This window comes from Leptonotus elevatus, chromosome 2, assembly GCF_054856555.1.
Source record: "Leptonotus elevatus isolate MCC_2025b chromosome 2, RoL_Lele_1.0, whole genome shotgun sequence".
Taxonomy (NCBI): Eukaryota; Metazoa; Chordata; class Actinopteri; order Syngnathiformes; family Syngnathidae; genus Leptonotus; species Leptonotus elevatus.
Genome location: NC_141240.1, coordinates 22,405,256 through 22,426,612, shown reverse-complemented (window position 1 = coordinate 22,426,612; position 21,357 = coordinate 22,405,256). Strand labels below are relative to the sequence as shown.

Sequence of the window (21,357 nt, the reverse complement as noted above, 5' to 3'; positions counted from 1 at the left end):
GATCCGATCCATGGCTCAAATCTGTGATCCGATCCGTGACTTTTGTGATCCGTTGCACCACTAGGTTCCATCTTTTTATAGCAATAGAACACAATATTCTACGGGCCTTGCAAAATCAGTCCAAAAAATCCAGTAAAAAATCCAGTAAAACAGCCAGGAGCAAAGGGGGCTACTTCAGTGAAAATGGCTGGGTGTGAATGAGTTAACATGGATATAACAGCGTTAGCCTCTCAGTGTAAACTTTACCCATGTGACCAAAAAAAAAAAAGGAAGATGAACTCAAATTGTTTATTATAATAATGTTTAATAATTTGTTAAAACAGTCCATTAATCAGGCCATAAACGTGAGTCAGACATGAAGTGGACATGACGAACCCCTTGAGGGGGCGGGCGGGTATTTTTTGATAGGAAGTTTGCCTCGCGCCCTCTTGCTGGTTGAAGGCTGAAGTAAACGAGGCACTTTAGATAGCACGCACAGCTGCAGGACATCGGTGCACGCTTGTTACTATAGAACAGTGATTCCCAACCAACGTGCAACAAGTGATTAACTTCACTAAATCTGTCTGAAAATGACTTTTCAACTAGAAATAGATCTTTTTCAAATCAATTTGATAATAAATTTTACTTTTGTTTTCGTGGTATGCTGAGATTGTTTTCGATGTTTAAAACTTTAATGTTGAAATAAAGTGCCGAAGCTAAATAAAGGTTGGGAAAACACTACTACAGAAACAAACTGCTCATTGGGCGCAGCGTTGCCATAGCGATGATAAGACTTAGAGCCAGCAGAATTGTATGTGTGTGTCTGTGTGCATGTGAGTGTGCGTTTCATCAGAAGCTATTTTTCATCACAAGCAAGCTCTATTACGCTATAATCGTCGTTATAAGAATACTCTAACATCCTCTCATACGCACACAAAAGTCAAACACACAATCTCACACACACACACAGTCCATGCACAAAAATAAAATCTCAAAAAAATCCGTACGATCCATAAACTAGCCGCACACAATACCCACACAAAATAAAATCACACACATGCACAAAATCCATAGAAAAAACAGCAAAATCCGTACAAAAAATTCTAACACACAATCCAAACGTGATCCACACACGTCCATGATCTATGCATACATACATACACACAAAATCCACACAATCGCACAATTTAGACTCACAAACAGTACACGCACACACACACACACTCATTATGTGTGTGTATATGGCTTATTAGAAGTTCTAAAGGTTTTTTCGTTACCAGCAAGCAATCAGTCTATTAACTCTATAATCATCATCGTAATTCACGAAGGTCCTTTCAGGTTATAAAAATAAAAATGATTGACATGCTTCAACGTCAGGACGTGTCAGTTTCAAAGTTCTGTTATTTGCATACTTGTTGGTGGGGCCACGCCTCTTTGTGCCTCACCCTCCAATCAAAAACCGTGTTGTCCGATCACATGCAGGAAAAGGCCGGTCTTAAAAAAAAAAAAGCCCGTAAAAGTCACCCCCAAAAATAAGCGTAACCCGTCAGCCAATGTCCAATCAGAGCGCGAGTCCACCCGCTAGGCCCCGCCTACTGAGGCGACTGCCCATCAGAACCTGCGTAAGTCTCTGCGGGCTGGGCTCCAGCCAGGGCAAGCCCTGACCCTCCCCCTGCCTCGACCCGGCTCTCCTCCAATCGGAAGACAAACTGGCGCCCGATTGGCTGGCGGCCGACTTGCTGTCATCGGATTGGCTGTCGGACGGGCGCTCGTCACGCGGCATCAGGAACGAGAACGCTGCTCGTTGAGGAACTGGCCAGTTCTCCGAATGCTTTGCATCCTCCTCTTCCTCCTTCTGCTCTGTGGTCTCCTTTCTCGTGGTCCTCCCTTGCTCTCTCCTCCTTTTCCTCTCCTCCTCTCGCTCCTTCATTCGCCTCCTCGCCTCCTCCTCCACAAGGTCCAAGTCCAGATCTGGAGTCCCTCCTCCACCTCCATTTCCTCCTCGTCCTCCTAGTCTTGGTTCTGCTTTGGCTCCCCCTGATCGCTTTCTCCTTTGCGGGCTGTGGGAGGTTGTCGTCATGGCAACCACATTAGCCTCCTGCTCCTCCATGTGTGAGGAGGACGAGGAGGATTTTTCCTCAGGGCCTGAAAAAAGAAGGACAGCATCAGCCGAGTCTACGGGATGCTCCTCACTTGGGCAAATTAACACTGGACAGGGTTCCACTATATTTTTTTAAATTATTTAACAATAACATAAATGGGGGCGGGGGGTTCTGCTTGGGGTCGGCATCCCATAGTATTTGTGAAAGGCGGGGCCAGGCCTGTAAGTGACATGGGTGTCAGTGAATGAGTGTAGAGTTGACTCAGCGTGAATTGCTGCCATTGAATGTGCAGTTTGTTTTTCGTTCAGCAAAGTAAATCCCAAAGAGAAAAAGAAAAAAATCAGATATTTTAATTTGAAAGCCATCTGGCCCAGTACTATGTCATGAGCAACAAAGATGAAGAATGAGCCAGGTGGAGGAGGAAGGGAAGAAAACGCTGAGCGTTACCGACCGCGAGTTTTCCGTGCGTCCGATGACGTAGAAGCAGGGCTCGCCCTGCTTGGAGTTGGTCATGCACAGAGATAGGCTGGACAGCTCCACTGAGGAGGAGGAAGAGGAGGAAGCAGGAAAATAAAAGAGAAAGGAGGGCAAGGAAGAAGGTAGAGAAAGTAGGAAGACATGGTCAGCGAGCGGAGTGTTCTGATTGGATCAGAGCAGTTACAATGTGAGATTGGTCAGTGGTGGCAAATCCAGGTCTAGAAAGTAGAAACCGTGCCACAGTTTGACTTTAACTCCAGGTGCTAGCTAGCTCGCTAGCTAGCATCAGGGGCTAAAGCCAAACTCTGGCATTTAGCCCCTGGTGCTAGCTAGCTAGCTTCATTGTTGCTCATTTACCTGCTAGGCAGCTAGCAAGCTCGCTAGCTAGCTTCGGGGGCTAAAGCCAAACTGTGGCATTTAGCCCCAGGTGCTAGCTAGCTAGCTCCATTGTTGCTCATTTACCTGCTAGGGAGCTAGCAAGCTAGCTAGTATCATGGGCCAAAGCCAAACTGTGGCTGGGCTTTTACTTTGTGGACCTGGATTTGCCACCTCTGAGATTGGTTAACATCTATATAGTGGAGAATGGAGAATGTGGATTTATTTATTTTTTTTGCGGCTGCCTTGATTGCCCGTACTTGTCCATTTTAGCTGCTGAGACTACACACGCCACTATTTCATCCACATAGGTAGGCTTACGTACAGTTATTTTGAATATCATTAAGTATTGTTTTAAAATAGGGCCAGTGCCGGTTCTGGCAGGCACCGTGGCCCCCAAAAAGGTTTAATGTCGGACATCATCATCACCGTAATCGGGGACGTAGCCATTTCCTTTCTTCAGGACCAAATGGATCCGATGGCCTCCTCTCCGGATCTGCTCCACGGCTTGACTGTGCGTCATTCCTGCCGTGCTGTCGCCGTTGATCTCCACCAGCTGGTCGGAAACCTGAGGGGCGACCAACAAGAAGCCGCTGTCACCTTTCTCTTCAGTGTGAAATAGAAGTTGCACACATCTGCATTTTTCGCCAGAGACACCAGACATAGCTGGATCCCCACACAGATGTGGCCGCTCTCTGACAGACACTTCTTGAGGATGATCTCCTGTGGGAAGTGTGGACTCGGAGTCATGACGCAGACTGCCTCTGTGTCAGCATGTCAAGTCTCTCATTGTCTCTTCCATTGACCAGACTGTGTTAGCATGCAGCTATGTTGTTGACTCTGCTGAATTGAGATGGACCAGCCGGCTCCTTTTCCTGAGCATGACATAAGAGTCCGTCGGGAATTTAACCAGCTCTCCCAGAAGCTTGCTAAGGTCAGCAAAGTTTCGACAGCACTCAAAATGAAATACATCCGGATGATTAGCTGTACTTTGAATTGTGTGAACAAGGAAAGGCTAATGACACCAGTGGTGAAGAATAAGGAAATATGGCGGATGCACCATTGCCGAGGACGCTACTGCACTTCTGTGCGCGCGCGCGTGCGTGTGTGTGTACCTGCATCTTGTTGCTGCACTGGGCCGGCCCTCCATCCATCAGTCCCAGCACATAGAGTCCCATGTTGTACTCGCTGCCCCCCCTCAGAGAGAACCCAAACCCGGTGGGACCTCGTTCCAGATCCACCATGTAGAACCGAGACTCATTCTGACACGCACACAATGCAACTAATTTGACTCACAGCTGATGGATTTGTAATGAAAAGGTAGAGTGATATATGTCTTCGTGGGTATGGAGCAGGTTTTTGTGAACCAAACACTTTTGAATTCATCTAGCACGCTACCTTTGTCCTCCCGATGCATCTCTTGGTGAAGTGCTTGTCGATTTCCACATCGGCTCCTTCTGAGTCTGCGTTTTGGACAAAATCAAGTTTGGATTCACTTTTTCAGAATTGAGAATTTTGGAAATTTTTGGTGTATGTCTTACGTGCTCGCGGCATCACGCTCAGCTTCAGCGTGTTTCCCGCCCTCCTTAGGATCTGGGCCAGGTCTCGGTGGTGCAGGGACGCCACCCCTCGTCCCTCCACGGTCTCCAGCTGGTCTCCGGGCTGGATGAGGCCACTGCGGGCCGCTGGACTGCCACGGCGCACCGTCACGAAGCGATGGGACATCAGGGATGAGGATGGAGCTGGGCATGGCGGGGGGAGTTCAGAGATGTCAATGGGGGGGACAGAGATAATCAAAATTTTCTCTTGTATGTCTAACTTATTTGGCATCCAGAAGTTCGTACTTGTCTTCACTTTCTGTCCAAATGTCCTTCTTTTTTTTGTAAATGTCCACGGATTTGTATTTAAATTGCCTCAATTTGCATCCAAATGTTTCACTTTCTGTCCTAAAGTCCTCATTTTGACTTCAACTGTCCTAATTTTGGTCTCAATCTCATTGCTTTGTATCTGAAATGTCCTTTTTTTTTTGTCTGTTCTCATATGCATCTATTCTCATTTTGTGTTTAAAAGTCCTCACCATGATACAAAAGTCACACAAATGTCCTATCTTAATGTCCAACCTCTGTTTCCACTTGTCCTCATTGTGGCTCAATGTCCTCACTTTATGTCCCAAAGATCTAATGTTATGTTATGTCAACATGCCCCCGGATTGTTTCAATATTTTTAATTCACAAATCCTCAATTTGTGTCTAAATGTCTTTAAATTACTTTGTGACAAAATGTCTTCATTTTGTGTCTGAATGTCCCTATTTTTCACGAGATATCCTCAAATTGTGTCTAAATGTTCTTAGCTTTTAGCAGCTGAATGTATAATTGAAGAAAAACCAATTAGGAGCACTGAATTATTCACACAAGCGTCAAATGTGTCACGAAGGCACAAGAACCATTCAGAACATATTCACATCTTCTAGAACTCTGCTCGCCTTCGTCATCACACCCAACACAAACCAATTGAACTATGAAATATGTTTGAATTCAACATTCTTCCATTGTTTTCGTCTTTCAAATGATCTTTTAAAGAGTTTGTGAACAAAGAGAGCTGATAAGCAAAGCGTTTGACGTCACAACATTGAGCAAACACGAAAGCTGGCAAGCACCAAAAAAAAAAGAAAAAAAGCGAGAGGACCTGACGCGATTTGGACTGACAACAACACGCCACACGGAACAACTCATCAAAGCTAAAAATAGGACAAAAAAACACATTCTGCACCAATTGTCCAAGGCCAAGAAAGCAAATGTTGTGCTAAGTTAGGCTAACAGTTTTCTCTTTGTTTCCTGTCTTTGTGATCAGCTAGGGTAATCAATTTCCCTTCTGTGTTATGCTAGCCTATGTTACAATTTTTTTTCCGCTTCCAGTAGTTATGCTAAATTAGGCTAGCAGTTTCCCTTTACATTCAGTGGTTGTGCTAAGCTAGCAGTTGTCAGCTGTCTTGGAGATGTTTGGTCCTGATAAAAGATGTAAAAAGTCAATAAATAAAAGATGAACTCTTCCTGAAAGTATCTTTCTCGTCTTTGTCAGTATTCTGGAATGTTTGAACCTTTTGGCACTTGTGACCCACTTGAATAGTTTGCACGCAAACACACAAACTGACACGGTGGTGTGTTGCGCAACTCTAGACTAGACCTGAAACAAAGTAACAAAATGGAGCAAGGTCATTAAAAAGTAAATCATGCGATGGTGATGTCAGTGTTGGACACTTGTACAGCGTTTGTGAGTGTGTTCTCATGTTGATGGTTGACTGACGGTAAAAAGGGGAAGGCAACCCAAAACATTTCTTCACAATAATGTGGTGTATGTGCCCCCACGGGTCTAAACACGATATTCTGATTAATACCGCGCTTGTGTTAAGCAACAAAATCCATCTGTTTTTGTCCATCTCAGGGGAAGCCATTTTGCCACACACTCATCTTCAGTTGACATCACACTTGCTCAGGGCTCAGGTAACGACCAATCACGGCTCGCCTGTTTTATGAAGCTCAGCCGTGATTGGTCAACTTCGGGCTGCATAGAATAAATTATTGTAAATAATTTTTTTGGGGCGGGGGCCGACTTCCACTTCAATCGTTTCACCTCAAGGGCCGATTAGATTTTTAAAACACAGATGGGCAAGGTCATTTGTAAAGAAGCTTAAATATATGAATAAAATAGCTTATTTTAATAATAATGTAATTATTTGTGCACATTTTATTATCTGGTTTATAATTATTGTAATTAAACCAATTGTTGGTTAAAAATGCATTACAGTGATTTTCTATTTTGGTATTAACAATAAATTCATTATTTAATTAGATAAATTAGTAAAAATTAACATTGAATGAATACATCAACAGATTTTAGGGGAGTAAATGCAACAAATACTACAAGACTCTTTGTATCATAAATACAGTGAAGCAAAGTTATCAAATAAATGTTAAAGTCACCCATGAGTTGAAATCAAAGAGTCAGACTCCTGAACACAAAGCCAGGACTTTACTTTTTTTTCTTTCTTTTTTTTTTAGCACCACGTCTTCCTCATCATATCACTCTTCAATGCACTTAATCACATGATCAGAGATCCTCATCACGCGGAGATGCACCGCTGAATGAAAGTTTGTTTAGTTTCACCAGAGTGAAATGTCATTAGAGGATATCTGTCCCATCTCATCTGCCATCCATACCTTTCCTGTACTGCCTATCCTCAATAGTGTTACGCATGAATTGGAAGCTATTCTAGCTGACTTTGGGCAAAAGGCAGGGAGCACCTTGGACTTAGCACACATATAAACAAACAAAGGACTTAGACAAACAATGGGCTGTTTGTCAATGTTTTTGGAATGTGGGAGGGGTGGGCATGCAAAGTTGCAAACTCCACACAGGAAGCCCAGATTCAAACCCCAAACCTCAGAACTGAGAGGCGGATATACTAACCACTCCTACACCGTTGCTGCAGGTCTCTGATCAATTTCAAATCCCAACCATGTTCTGTTGACCTCATCAGCAGCATGCAGCACACATACCCCCCCCCCCACACACACACACACACTTACATTTCGAGTCCTTGACCCTCTTGAGAACGGACTGCAGTCGCTCCAACATGATGAACAAGAACCTTTTTTATGCGTGTGTGTTGAGTCTCAAAAAGCAGGCAAGCGTTTCAGCAGAGGGGAAACAGCTCGCCGAGTCTGCACCGGTGGGAGGGACTGACGCACAGATTGAGTGTGTGAGTGTGCAATAACTGTGAGGCCACGCCCCCCGAAACTAAGACCAAACTCAGTGCAAAGCACCTGACACACACACACACACACACCCCCCCCCCCCCCACACACACACACACACACACACACACTCACCCCTTTGGATTCATAAAAACAATTCAGGGAACAAAACGTCATTGTTGTCAATTAAATAGTATAAATAAAGGTTACCACTTAAAAAATGATGACGAAGCAGCAAATGGCAATAAAGAGCATAACAAGTATGATAGCAAGATAACAATTGTCAATAATGACCTAACACATGAGGACGAGGCGACAATAATAATGGGACAAGCGTTTTGTCAACGCAATTCCAAGTGTGATATCGACATAGGTTTGATCATGAATGATGATAATGGTGTGTGTGTGTGTGACAGTCATGTAGCAAGCGGTGATAATGAGGTAAATAGCGGCCAATATTGGGCTAACTGGCTTGGTAACATAGCAAATGTCGCTAAAATCATGTGATAACGATTTAATCGGTGGTATTAAAAAGAAGAAAACTATTTGCAGTGGCGCCCCCTGCAGATGGGAGTCAGAACTGTTAAGATGTTATAATGGTACATTGACTTGTGACTTACATTTTTTCTGTGGCTAGGGTAGTTACTTACATTTTTCTACATTTTCGGCCCCTTTTTTTCCCCCCCCATATGTTTTATTTTTTATTTTTAATAGTTTTTCCTTGCCCTCTTGTGGTTAAAGGGATACTTGACTCATTGAGCCATTTTCAGCAGTAAAAAGTTCATAGTTTGTCTAGAATTACTTTTCATGTACAATTAATACCGTTAAAAACACATTTTCCCACTTGCTGAAAATGACCTGTGCTGAGGAAATAGGTAACGACCACTCACGGCCCACTTGTTTCTGGGTTTGGTCAGCAAACTGAGCCATGATTGGTTACCCATTTTTTCAGCACAGGTGATGTCATCTTCAGGTGACAGCAAGTAAACAAATGTGTTTTTAAAGGTATTAATTGTTCATAAAAAATAATTCTAGACTAAATAGAAACTTTTTACTGCTGAAAATGGCTCAATGAGTCATGAATCCCTTTAATGACAAGAGGGCAAGGAAAAACAAAAAAACAACAACAGGGAAAAAATAAGAAACCTTGAGAAGAGGCCGCAAATGCAGAAAAATTTAAGTAACTACCCTGGCCACAGAAAAAATTGAAGTCACAAATTAAGGTACCATTATAACATCTTAACAGTTCTGACTCCCATCTGCAGGGGGCGCCACTGCAAATAGTGTTCCTCTTGTTACACATTAATTATAGACAGAATAGGGCTATATATAATTCTTGGCTCAATGAGTCAAGTGTCCCTTCAAGATCAGGGGATGTTGTTATTATTTGTGTACTGTGGGTGTGTGTGTGAGACGTTTGTGATGAAGGGCTATATAAATAAATTTGACTTGAATTTGCTTGTACAGCGAACCCATTAATCGCATTTGCAATTGGGTATGGTTGCCACAAGATGGCGGCAAAGCACTTAAAATGGAGAGGATGATAGCATCAACGCCATGCTTCTAACTTATACACGTAACATGAACCCATGTTACATAAACAATGTTTGAATGTGTCAATACAAATAAACTACCGTCACATCAGAATCATCAATAGCATATTATCTAGCACAACATTATGTGACATCACACTACATCACATTTTCGCATTTAACTCAAATTTTGGTACCACTGTAGTTCCTTCCACCACTCCAATAAAAAGTATTTTTTAAGTGTTTACTAGTTTGAAAATGACCAAAAAATAAAAACGTAAACAGAGCGACTCACCCCCACGGTTGACTTCTTGGGATGCGATGACAAATCCGAAGCCTTCGCCAGGCCGCCTCATCAGCTCCACCTCCACCTTCTTCCCCTCCCTGGTGTCCTTGGCGACGGCTCCTCTGATTGGCCCTCCCGCGCTCTCCTCCACCCCCTGTAGGTCACGTGGCTCTAATGTCAAAGTCACAGGAACGGAGTCCAGGAAGCTGGTGCTCTGGATGAGGCCTGAGGTGGGGGGCCCGTTGGGCGTTTGGCTCGGCGGGGTCCCTGGAGAACAAATGAACGCACTAAGAACAACTGATCAACTCCATCAATGGCCGAGTCCTAACTGGGCTGTTACCTGCTGCCGGGAGGTGCCCCTCCAGGGGGGCCTCCATTGCCAAGCCAGCCTGGCTGAGCGGCGGCACGCCCCCCGCCAAGGCACGCGAGGACGGGGAAGGCAAGTCGGTGGAAGTGGAGGGGTGGGACGGGGGGCTTTTGAGACCATGCGGAGAGGGGAGGGGCTTGTACAAATTAGGTGTGACCACAGGTGTGGAGGCGGGAGCTGAGGGCAGAAAATGAAAAAGTTCAATCACGTGTCAGTCGGAAGTAGTCGTGACGAGCGGGGTACCTCGCCTGTGCACCAGCAGAACCACGTTCCCCTGCTTTGAGTAATCCTGCAGAACCTTCTGGACCTGAAGAATGGAACATATGTGCCGTTACTGAACCTTTCCTCCTTGGACCTCCCTGGGTGGTCATTCCATTTTATCAATGAATTTGAATTGATTTGCAAGAATGTAGTTCAAAGTGTGTTCCTACTCACATGCACTGCTTACACTAAACTAAAGACTTTCATTTTCACTAGGAGACAACATGAATCCTTTTCATAGTTTATCTTCTTTTTTGTGTGGCAAATTTAGTCCAATTATTTTGTATTTTTCTGATGCAGGTTAAAGCTAAGGATTTATATTTAATATAATATAAAAAGTTGAAAATATTAAGCATTTTGTTGAAATTCTTTCATTAAGGTCTGATGTTATTTCATTGCTAAACCAGACAACTTCCAAGAAATTATTTTCTTCAAAAGTAGCCACAAGTCATTCATTTTCACATAACTATTAAATTACACGGTTATGAAAATGGATGGATGAAATGATACGATGTTAAACATGTGAGTCTGAAATTAATTCAAAAATTCGGTATCTCGCCCAGCCCTAAATTGTGAGTGTAAGAGTAGTGTAATCTATTGACCTACAGTAACCCTTAACCTTAACTTGACCCTTAACTAGGGATGTTTGACACTACTTTTTTTCAGACTGATATCAGTACAAGTACTCAACTCTTGAGTAATCACTGATACCCAAGAACCAATACCACTATTACTTCTGACGTACATCATTTTCAAAACAAAACAATGACAGACGTTTAAAAAACAAAAAACAAACTACATATCTTAACTAATTAACTGCCATTGACGGCTATAGAGCTCAAAAATTCATTTGAACTATTTCTATTAGTTTAACATTTTTCCCACTTTTGTTAACAAGAGTATGAAAACCTAGAAACATTTTTATTAATGTACATTTAGAACAGATATAAAAATTGTGATTAATCGTGAGTTCATGCTATTAAGTCATGCTATTAAGTATGATTAAAAAATAAATTGCCTGACACCCTTAATTTTTAATAATCTTTAAAAAAAAAAAGATTAAAAAAAAAAGAAGAAAAGATTATAAAAAAATCTGGAAGTTTTCATAATTAATCCCATGACTTCACTAGTTAACTCACGATTAATCACAAATTTTATATCTGTTCTAAATGTACAATACATTTTCTTTCACTCTTGTTGACGTCTATAGCCGCCAATGATAGTGAATGAGTTAATATAGCCTTTTTCTTTAAAATTGCATGAAATGAATGACAATTTTCAAATTTCTAGTTCTTGATCCTAAAATGTCCAGAAGAGGGTGGCTGACACTGGGATCTGGTATGGACAGTATCGCGATCACGAGAACCAATAATAACTTATTTTGGAGTTTTTGTTGTTTTATATGTTGCAAAGGTTGTCATTGAGAGTTGTGCTTATGAGCGTGCTGTGAGACAGAAGCTTAATGCCCATAAAATCCAAAATACCGCGGCAAATGTTTTGAAACTCTCAGAGGTTGAAGTTGACGTGAGTAGAGATGTGCGGGTGAATGTTGGTGACGATTCATAACATTTTTGTGTCAATAAGTGATGTTTAACTTTTGTAAACTTTCAAGCTAGCAACTGTATCTACATGATTGATGGATGGACTTTTTTCTACTGCCGTAAAAACTTTTAAATGTTCTGACCTGAGAGAAGTTGAGGTTCTGCACGTCGGCACCGTTGATCTTGACCACAGCGTCCCCCGACTGCAGGGAGGGGCACTGCCTGCGGTCCCAGACCCTCCTCACCACGGCCAGCTGACCGCCCGGCCCTCCCGCCGTTATGCTAAAACCCAGACCGCCACTCTCGCAGCGCTCCAGGGCCACCGGCACCAGCTCGCCGGCGGGGAAGGACCCTGTACCCAAAGGGAGCACCATGCCAGGGTTTCCGAGGGGGTGCTGAGGGGGCACTTGGTGATTGGCCGGACACCCGTTGAACCCGCAGGGTGGAACCTCCCGGGGAGGCGTGGGGGGGAGGCATGTCTGCGGCATTGGGGGTCGCTGCGCAGGGCCGCCGGGGGGCGAAGACTCACGCAGTTTGGACGAGGACATGGCGGGGAAGGTGGATGTGGACAGGTCGCTCTCTGATGACTTGGAGCTCTGATGGTGGAGGAGGGAGGAGGAGGAGGAGCGTGTGGGGAGGGTGTTGCTGTTGTAGCCAATCACGGAAGACCTGAGCAAAATAGAGGCACGGTTTAATAGCAATTTCCAGAGCAGTGATTACCAACCTCCCTTACTTTTACAGGGGAAGTCAACGTTAAACATTTTTTGACAATAATATGTTATATGTGACCTCACTAGTGTAAACATAAGATTCTGATTAATATTACATTTGTGGAATATGAGTTATGCGGCAAAATCTATCTCAGGGGCGGCCATTTTGCCACTTGCTGTCGACTGAAGATGACATCACGGTTACTCAGGGCTCAGGCAACGACCAATCAGAGCTCACCTGTTTTCTGAAGCTGCGCTATGATTGGTTGTTACCTGAGCAACTGTGATGTCATTTTCACTCGACAGCAAGTGGCAAAATGGCCGCCTTCTGATATTGATCAAAACTGCTAGATTTGGATGCTTAGCTCATATTCCATTAACGGAATATTAACCAAATTAAACCAGTGGGGCTGTATATAACCTATTACTGTCAAAAAAAAATTGGGGGTTGACGTCCCCTTTAAATCACTACGAACCTGGGTCGTCCATTATTTTCATTATGATTGAAACATCCTCAACAGCTAACAATGCTAACACATTAGCTCACCTTTGAGTGCCTCCATCAGAGTCGCTGTGATTGGCTGACATTCGGTCAGAGGGAGGTGGGGGATGAGCCACAGGGGGTTCAGAGGAAGTGGGAGTTGGCGGACCCGTCAGCCCATTGGTCAATGGCTTGACTGAATAGGAGGGCGAGGCTTGGCAATGTCCTGGAATAACATTGAAGAGGAAAAAAAGAAAACAACCAAACTTAAGAAAGAATAGCACTGAACTTCTCCCCCTCCAAAATATTCAAGTTCAAGAAGGCGTGTGGGAGCTCTGCCGACCTGATCCGCCACTGGTGGCATCCTGCACATGGCTGTAGGTGAGCGGTCCGCGCTGGTGGCTTGCTGGAGGAGTCTGCGGCTGGTGTGGGGAGTTCAGTTACACATATTTGTGACGCGATAACAAGGTAATCCAGTAAGTGGTGATTTTTGGGTAACATAACAGGAGGTGACAAAATGTATTAAAGTGTCTTTTTCTATCTGCACTAAAGTAAGTAAAAAAAAAATCACTCACTTAACACATATTAAAAAAAAAAAAGTCTAGACAGGTTACCAGTAAGCACAAGTGAGCCTTGCAATTACTCAGATTTCATATGTGACACCACTTAGAAAGTAAGATTGGCTAAATATGGTCAGTTCTATGATTAAAGATTAGCCTAACCAGAAAGAAGGGTTTGGTTGTTCCGTCTCTCCTTGAAGACGCTCAGGAATTTGTTCTTCTGCCTTTGAGAATAAATTCTCTGTTATTGAATCAGCTTAGACTCCACCCCCATTTTTTTAAATTGGACTTTGGTTTCATTTCTGCACTAAAGTAACATCAACATGTGGTAACAAGTGTGCTAACTATGTAATAAATTATGTAAAAGGTAGCAAAAACTTGGGGCGCTGAAAAAAACCCCCGTCAGGCTTCCAGGGGGAATTGTCGTTGATCAATAAAGTAATCTGAATCTGAAAAACCAAGTTAGATAAATGTTATGTGTATAATAACTAGGGAGCAAGTGTGCTAACTATATAACATAACAACTAATGCTAATGTGTGAATATTGTCGCTGCTATGTGTTAGCATTCAGTTTCATCCCAAAAACATAAAAATGTAAAAAAAAAAGGGACAAAAATGGACATGAGAGTTTTTCAGATAGCAGCGATGATATGTTGATTATGTTGTGACAGAGCAAGGTTGCGACTTGACTTGACTTATGACTCGCTTAATTCCAGTAATGACTTGACTTGATTTGCTTGAAATTTAGTCGGGACTAAACTTGCTTGAATTTAGCCATGTTTACTTAAAACGTGACGTGTTAAGATTTGAGATTTACGTCAGACTGTTAACAAGTGTGACAAAAATGGTAAACACTTTTTATATAAGCTTTTGAGCCACACCATGTGGTGCAAAAAGTGCTTTACAATTAAAGCCTCGCATTCACCCATTCATACTCGCATTCACACACCAGTGGTCGGTTGCTGCCATGCAAGGCGCTGCCAGGCCCACTGGGAGCAAATCGGGGTTCAGTGTCTCGCTCAAGGACACTTTGACATGGTCACCAGGGGTGAGGATCGAACCCACGACCTCACGGATGGGAAACGAGCACTTTAGCCATGCCGCCCCTAAAGATAGAAAATGTGAATGTAATGTGGATAATGGCGATCTTACCGTGTCCAGTGTATGTTTGGGGCAGCCGTCGGGGTTGTAGAGCATCGGGTACCCTCGCCTCAGAACCACGTCCACGCTCTGACCCATGGGAACCGACTTGAGCATCTCCACCACCTCTTTGTGTGAACGGCCTAGCACGCAAGTGTCGTTGATGTACACCAGGATGTCGGCTGTGGAACGCACACATGCATGAAAAAGTTGCGAAAAGGTCAAATTAAGTTGACCTCTGACGTGTACGTTATACGTTCATCCAGAAATGTCACCCAAATATCCAAAACCTTTTCATAAGTGAGTGTATAAGTGTGTATTTTACGTGTGTTTGTGTCTGGATTAGCGAGTCATGAGAATTAAACATAATCCTCCCTGTTTAAATCTCTCGCTTCACAACAAATAAAAGCTCTTAGTCACATGATCAGTCAGGATGACTGGCAGCTCCCGTGATGCTTCCCTCGTGTAGTGGGTGTGGCCTGAGTGACAGAAGTACCTTGATGGAGGGCGGGCGGGCCTCCAGGCGTGACGCTGTACACCTGCAGGAACTCCCGCGCTCGACTTCCTCCCACGATGTTGAAGCCGAAGCCTCGCGGGCCTTTGGAGAGACGCGTGTGCACCGAAAAACCTTGCAGCTGACTCGGCTGATCCGTGAACTCTGGAACTGAGGGCAAGCGCAACCCGAAAAACTGTTTTGTTTTTTTATCACGGAAAGAATGACGCAGGTACGGAACGTTCACATGTTGAGAGCAAATGTAAATCCCAGCACTGACATTTAATCATAGATTAGTTTTAATTAAGAATTATATTTCTAAAATGCCTCAACTTCAAATCAAGCTGTAGCGTTGGTAAGTAATTTTTTTTTATCGCAGACTCACGTTCCGCTGAACAGGAAGTGGCGTCTTTGTTTTGAGCGCGAAGATCCTGTCTGGTCTTTGACATGTGGCTGACAGACATGGTCATCATTACTACTTTTGTCTTCTCAGTGCATGCTGGGATTGTGATGTCACTCACTCGCCATAGAAGGTATCGCCGCCGTTGCCGAACGTCCTCTCCCATGTGTCGGCCACGGCAGCTCTTCCTCTTCCTGCTCCTCTTCTTCCATTCTCCGTTCCCACGCTGCCCCCTGCCAGAGATTCGCCCCAGGACTGACTGGCAGGCAGCGCGGTGGGCGGGGCTCCGGCGGACCCGGCTGGAAGAGAGAAGGTGGAACTCATGTTTCTTAATTGCATCTCTCCTTGTTCCTCGATGCTTCAAGTCAATTGTGGCATTATTAAGACTCACACAAACAAGTAAACAATTGAAATCAAGAGCATTCCCACCACATACACACCTAAGCACTCACACACGTACCAGACAAGCCGCTATCCTCCTCGCTGTTATCTTCTTCGACAGTTTTTTCCAGGTTGCTGAGAGATTTGCTCCTTGTTCTGAAGTTTCTTAGCAGGTTTCGATGTTCCTGGTATGTAATAGGCGGACTGTCTGGACTTATATGGACTGGGCGGGGCGTCCCATAATAGTTGCCTGTGAGTGGGCAGCAAAAGAGTCCCATTTGGATCAGAAATGTCAACATCAGGAGAGGTGATAAAAGAAAAGAAAAAAACAACACCATCACATTTTGTGAGTGATTTTAACATTTAAAATAGAACCTTGAATGCTGTTTTGAAAATGTGTGGTTATGAAGGGATTTTCCATCGAAATGAAGATGAAGTTCAGTGCTATTATTGGCCGAGTTTGGTTGTCATGGTAATCTTAACAAATGTGTTTTGTTAATCTGCTTTTGGTAATAATGTTTCTCAAAAAATAAATCAACACTGCCATCGTATCAATACCATTATAATTAGCGTATTATAAATCCACTAGCTTAATGCTAAAATACAATAGTAAAAGCCATACATGGGCTAAAGGGAATTAGCATCACTATTGCGATCAATTTATCAAAAAAGCTTTAGCTTACTTTAGCACAAACACATTGTAGTAAAAGTCTGTCCTAAACTGCCTACTGGCGAGCTAGCAACAACACTTTTTAAAAACAATTCGTAACGGTTACTGTCGGCTAACCACACCAAGACAACAACAACACGCTAACTAACTTTTAGCAGTTTACAAAACAAGTCTCACGTTGCCTTCACGGCCCCTCCAGACTATCGGAAACCATAGAATCCGTCAACCACATACAAGGTTTGCTACAATGCATAACAGACAATGCATAACAGACACACAAGCCGACAGCAAGTTGGCCATGTTACCTTTGAACTTTCCACTTTCTAGCAGCGCTCCCGACTCCTCCAGAGAAAAGAACTCCTCGATGGACACAAAGTTGTAGTCTACGCCGCTGATCTCCCCGTCGCGAGGCTGCCGGGTCGTACCTGCCGAGCATAAAATACGATCTCATCACAGTGCGACGCATCAGGTGATCCGCGCGTGCGTGTGTGCGTGTGATGTGTGCGTACAGGGCACAGCACGCAGGTAAAGGTTCTCTCGGATGAGCTGCTGTAGCTGACTGTCCATGGAGGTTGGTGTAAAACATTTACTGAGGTACAGGCGGAGGTCTTTACACAGAGATGCACCTGTGAAACAGAGACGCAAATACAGTGATGTCATAGTCAAAATCATAGCTTTTTGCCATTCATATCTATTTTTCCATCTTATACTGTATCCTTAAATCTTTCAAAGTCTATCTATCTAGTCTATCTCTTTAGCTAGCTAGCTAGCTTGTTCTTGCCAAAGGGAGGCTTTGCTGCCATCTTGTGGGATCTTGGAGGAGGTCCATCAGTCCATCCATCCATTTTACTGAGTCAGGTAATTCCTTTAGGGACAGTCTCATATCATCCTGTCTCCAAATATAAGAAAATGTTCCTGATGTCCTTCAATGTTTGCCACTAGGATGGCAAATAGTTGAAACGCAACACAATTAGCATTGGGTCACCTGGTGAAACAGTCTTGATCCTGATCGGGTGAGGACAGGAGTTGAGGACGCCCCGGACGTCGCCCAGCGTCATGCCCAACACAGGCGTGCCGCCAATCTCTAAGATGATGTCGCCCACGGTGGCCCCGCCCCCGGGCGCCACCGTCACAAAAGGAAACTCGCCATAGTCGGCGCCGCCCCCGATGGCCAGCCCCAGCTCGCCGGAGCTTCCGCCCAGCGGCACAAAACCCTCCTGCACCTGCGCAGAGGGGATGGACGGCGGTTCGATGGCAGATGGCAATAATAAAGTTGACTGTTAACGTGAGCACATGAGCTTGTTGTGGCGTACCTTGGAGCGCCAGTGCAGCTTCTTCACCGTGTTTTTAGACATGGCGGCCGAGCTGAAAACAGAGTCAGTAAACATCATTCACGTGTTATGTACTGTAATTCCATTCAAGTCATTCCTTCTATCTTTATTTTCTTTTGCTTTCAGCTTGTTGTTTTTCTTTCAACAACATCTGCTCTAATTTCTTCCCTCTCTACATCTATCAACCTTCTCTACGGCCATCCTCTCGCTCACTTGCTCACTTGTCATCTGCATCCTCATCACCTTTCTACCAATATACTCACGATCTCTCTTCTGGACGTGTCCTAAACATCTAAATCTGCTCTCTGACTTTGTCTCCCCAACAGCTGATCTTGGCTGTAACCTCTGACGATCTCATTTCTAATCCTATCCAATCTGGTCCTTCCTAAAGGGAACCTGAGCGTCTTCATTTTCTCCATTTCTTCATTGTTGTCTCTTCAGTGCCATTGTCTCCAAGCCTCCATCGAAGCAGACTCTAATATCTGACTAAAGAAGTCAGGTGTCGCCATTGAAACGTCTCCAAAAAGCTTGTAAATGATGACATGATTCTCAACTTTTCTTGGGACTAAAACCTTCTCAGAGGACTAATACCTTCCCTTGGGATTAAAATCTTCATGACTAAAACCTCTTGAGAGAAGGAATTTTTCTCTGGACTAAAACCTCTTGGGAGTAGCGCATTTTCTTGAAATTAGAACCTCTCCTGTGGACTAAAATCTTTCTCTTCTGAAGATTTTTTCCAGGGATGAAAACATTCTCAGGGGATTGCTGAATTCTCTCAAGACTAGAACCTTCACTTGGGACTAGAATTTTCCCTTGGGACCAAAACATTCTCTGGTGATTAGTATCTTATTTCTTGACTCAAATCTTTTTTCTTTTCTTTAGAGTGTAGAACCTTCTCTGGGAATTATCACTACCTCTTGAGAGGAGAACCCCCCCCCCCCCCCAACTATGACAAAAAACAGAACTTCTTCTGTGGACTAGAACCTTCTCTTATATCTAAAATCTACTCAGGGAACTAGTACCTTCTCTCTAGACTAGAACCGTCTCTTGGGACTACAGCCTTGACTTGAAATTAAAACTTCCTTAAGGGACTCAGCTGTCTCAGGACTAGAATCTTTACTTGGACTAAAACTGTCCCTTATCTTAAAATCTTCTCTCAGGATGAAAACCTCTTGGGAGTAGAACCGGCCCTTGAAACACTATCTGGGGACTGGTACCTTTTCTCAAAACTGCTACATTGTCTTTGGACTAAAACAAATCCCTTCATTCAAGACTATTTTCTTCTTTTTTTAAATACCTTCTTTGAGTATAAAATTATCTTGGGAGTAGAGCCTTTCTCAAAACTACAATCTCTTCTGGAGACTGAATCCATCTCTCAAGACTAAGTTTTCAAGAAGGTTTTAACCTTCTCTATGGACCACAATCATCTCAGGGGACTGGTACCTTCTAGAATCTTTTCTCTGGACTAAAAACTTTCCTCGGTGTGGAATCTTCTTTTAGGATTAAAATCTCTGGGGTGTTTAATTTTCGCTTAAAACTAAAACAAACAAGGAGTTGCCATTTATAATCATCAGTTGCCATTTATAATCATCAGATTAAAAGTGACATGTTTTGGGGTCATATTTGTTTCCCAACTAGTCCTTTGCTTGCATTAGTTTAGATTAGTTTGTCTATGGTGTGGACACTCAATCTCGCCGTTCATGCATTCAAACAGACGGACACGTTCACTACAGTTTTAGTCACACACTTGCTAACCTGCTAACATGCTAACTAAGTGTCCATCCACAGACCAAAACACATCTTAGCAGATGAAGTATCGCTTCCCGTGTGTGTTACCTGTACAGCGTTGTGTCGTACTCAGTTTGTGTTGTCATTTTGTGTATCCATCCAATCCATGTGTGTGTAGGCTATGCGTGTGTTGATGTGTGCGTGTGTGTTTCTCTACGAGTGTGGTTGTCACTCGCCCCTCCCTCTTTGATAGGGGCGGTCAAAGGTCGCATTTCAGTGTCTAAGGTGTGATGAAAGAAATGTGTGTGTTTGTACACTAAACAAACCAAATGTTTTCTATGATCTATTCATTTATCAGTCTATTTGCTGTTGCCCTCAGGAACAATTAGAAATCCCAATGTTGACCCATTCACATCGCTTTGTTATTATAGTGGGCGGTTTGGACCTAACATGTCCGAAAAATGTTGATCATCGTTTTACAAAATATAAGCAGATGTTTGCAAATGGCTTATTTTGATTCAACACAAAGATAATCAGTCTGCTTTTGTGGAGGACTATAGAAAGCAGAGAATATTTACTGCTAGTTTCCAATATTTGGGCAATTTTAAATTAAACAAGCACTCAAAATGATTAACCAATTATCAAAACAATTATTTATTAATTTGATAATCTATTAGGTGTCGATAAATCGTTGCACATCTATCTATCTATCTATCTATCTATCTATCTATCTATCTATCTATCTATCTATACGGGGGTTGTGCGACAACTGAGTGACCATTGTTCCAAATGTCCTAATCTTAAATCAAATGTCTTACCCAACTAACTCACTAACCACTACAGTAGTGTCTAGTTAGCATGGTTGTTTTCACTGTGAGTAAATGGTTTACTCATTTCTATGATGTAATCCCCCCCCCCACACACACACAGTGACGTCACCCTTAGCACCTGGCTGAACTCCTAATTAGAGGAAGCTGATTGTGTCATTAGCTTAACATCAACGCACATCGAATATTCAACAATATCAATATTCAACAATTGTAAAAGCGGCACGGTGCGTCACAAGTCATCACACGCTCACAAACGAAGTGTGCACAAAAGAAGTGTGCACATACACTACGAGTAGTGGGGGGCTGCCGAGGACAGACGCACGCGCACGCACGCACACAACCTGCAATAGTGAGCCCGCCCCCTTTGCGCGTGCCCGCCAAACAATGTGCTGACAGCGTCGTTTTGACCTGCAACTCGCGCTCGCGCTCACGCGCACGACCCCCTACTCACAACGGGTCGTTTTTCACGGGTCAAATCGTTCTCGCGCGCATGCATACATAGAGAACCGTGCACGTTTACCGTCATGCTCGTCCAGCGTGTTGCCGCGTCGCGGTGTTGCTATCCCGGCTTGGAGCCGCTCGACGCCTCGCTGACGGCTGCTGCAAGGTGCATACGCGCGTGCGTGCGGTGGGTATTGAGGGGATGTTTGTTGGGAAGGCGCGTGCCCGACGGTCACTGCAGGTGAGGATGCAAAGCAGTGAGACGGTCAAACGCTCGCGTGTGTGCGTGAGTGTTCGCTACACCTTCCTCACACTCTCTCTCTCTCTCTCTCTCTCTCTCTCTCTCTCTCTCTCTCTCTCTCTCTCTCTCTCTCTCTCTCTCTCTCTCTCTCTCTCTCTCTCTCTCTCTCTCTCTCTCTCTCTCGCTCGCTCGCTCGCTCGCTCGCTCTCTCTCTCTCTCTCTCGCTCGCTCTCTCTCTGGCGCGTGCACGAACATAGCAAGCGTACATGCGCGTGG

At 43.9% G+C, this 21,357-nt stretch overlaps 1 protein-coding gene across 2 annotated transcripts; it reads right to left on the bottom strand.

The window, feature by feature from the left end:
* Positions 1 to 274: 274 nt before the first annotated feature.
* LOC147178917 (membrane-associated guanylate kinase, WW and PDZ domain-containing protein 3-like) lies at positions 275 to 21,232 on the bottom strand. Of its 2 annotated transcripts, none has more exons than XM_086067299.1 (21): positions 20,920 to 21,232; positions 17,824 to 17,875; positions 17,496 to 17,733; positions 17,020 to 17,136; positions 16,816 to 16,935; positions 15,920 to 16,090; positions 15,581 to 15,758; positions 15,445 to 15,512; positions 15,063 to 15,230; positions 14,579 to 14,748; positions 13,210 to 13,288; positions 12,933 to 13,092; positions 11,819 to 12,344; positions 10,117 to 10,180; positions 9,847 to 10,050; positions 9,516 to 9,773; positions 4,475 to 4,675; positions 4,332 to 4,396; positions 4,049 to 4,195; positions 3,363 to 3,501; positions 275 to 2,124 (listed from the first exon to the last, which is right to left on the bottom strand). In XM_086067299.1, exons 2-21 carry the CDS (start codon positions 17,863 to 17,865, stop codon positions 1,541 to 1,543), a joined length of 3,699 nt encoding a protein of 1,232 aa, XP_085923425.1. In that variant the 5' UTR covers positions 17,866 to 17,875; positions 20,920 to 21,232; the 3' UTR covers positions 275 to 1,540. The 2 variants fall into 2 exon arrangements, with proteins under 2 accessions (XP_085923425.1, XP_085923424.1); XM_086067298.1 differs by lacking the exon at positions 20,920 to 21,232 and adding an exon at positions 19,678 to 19,782.
* Between the last annotated feature and the right edge of the window lie 125 nt (positions 21,233 to 21,357).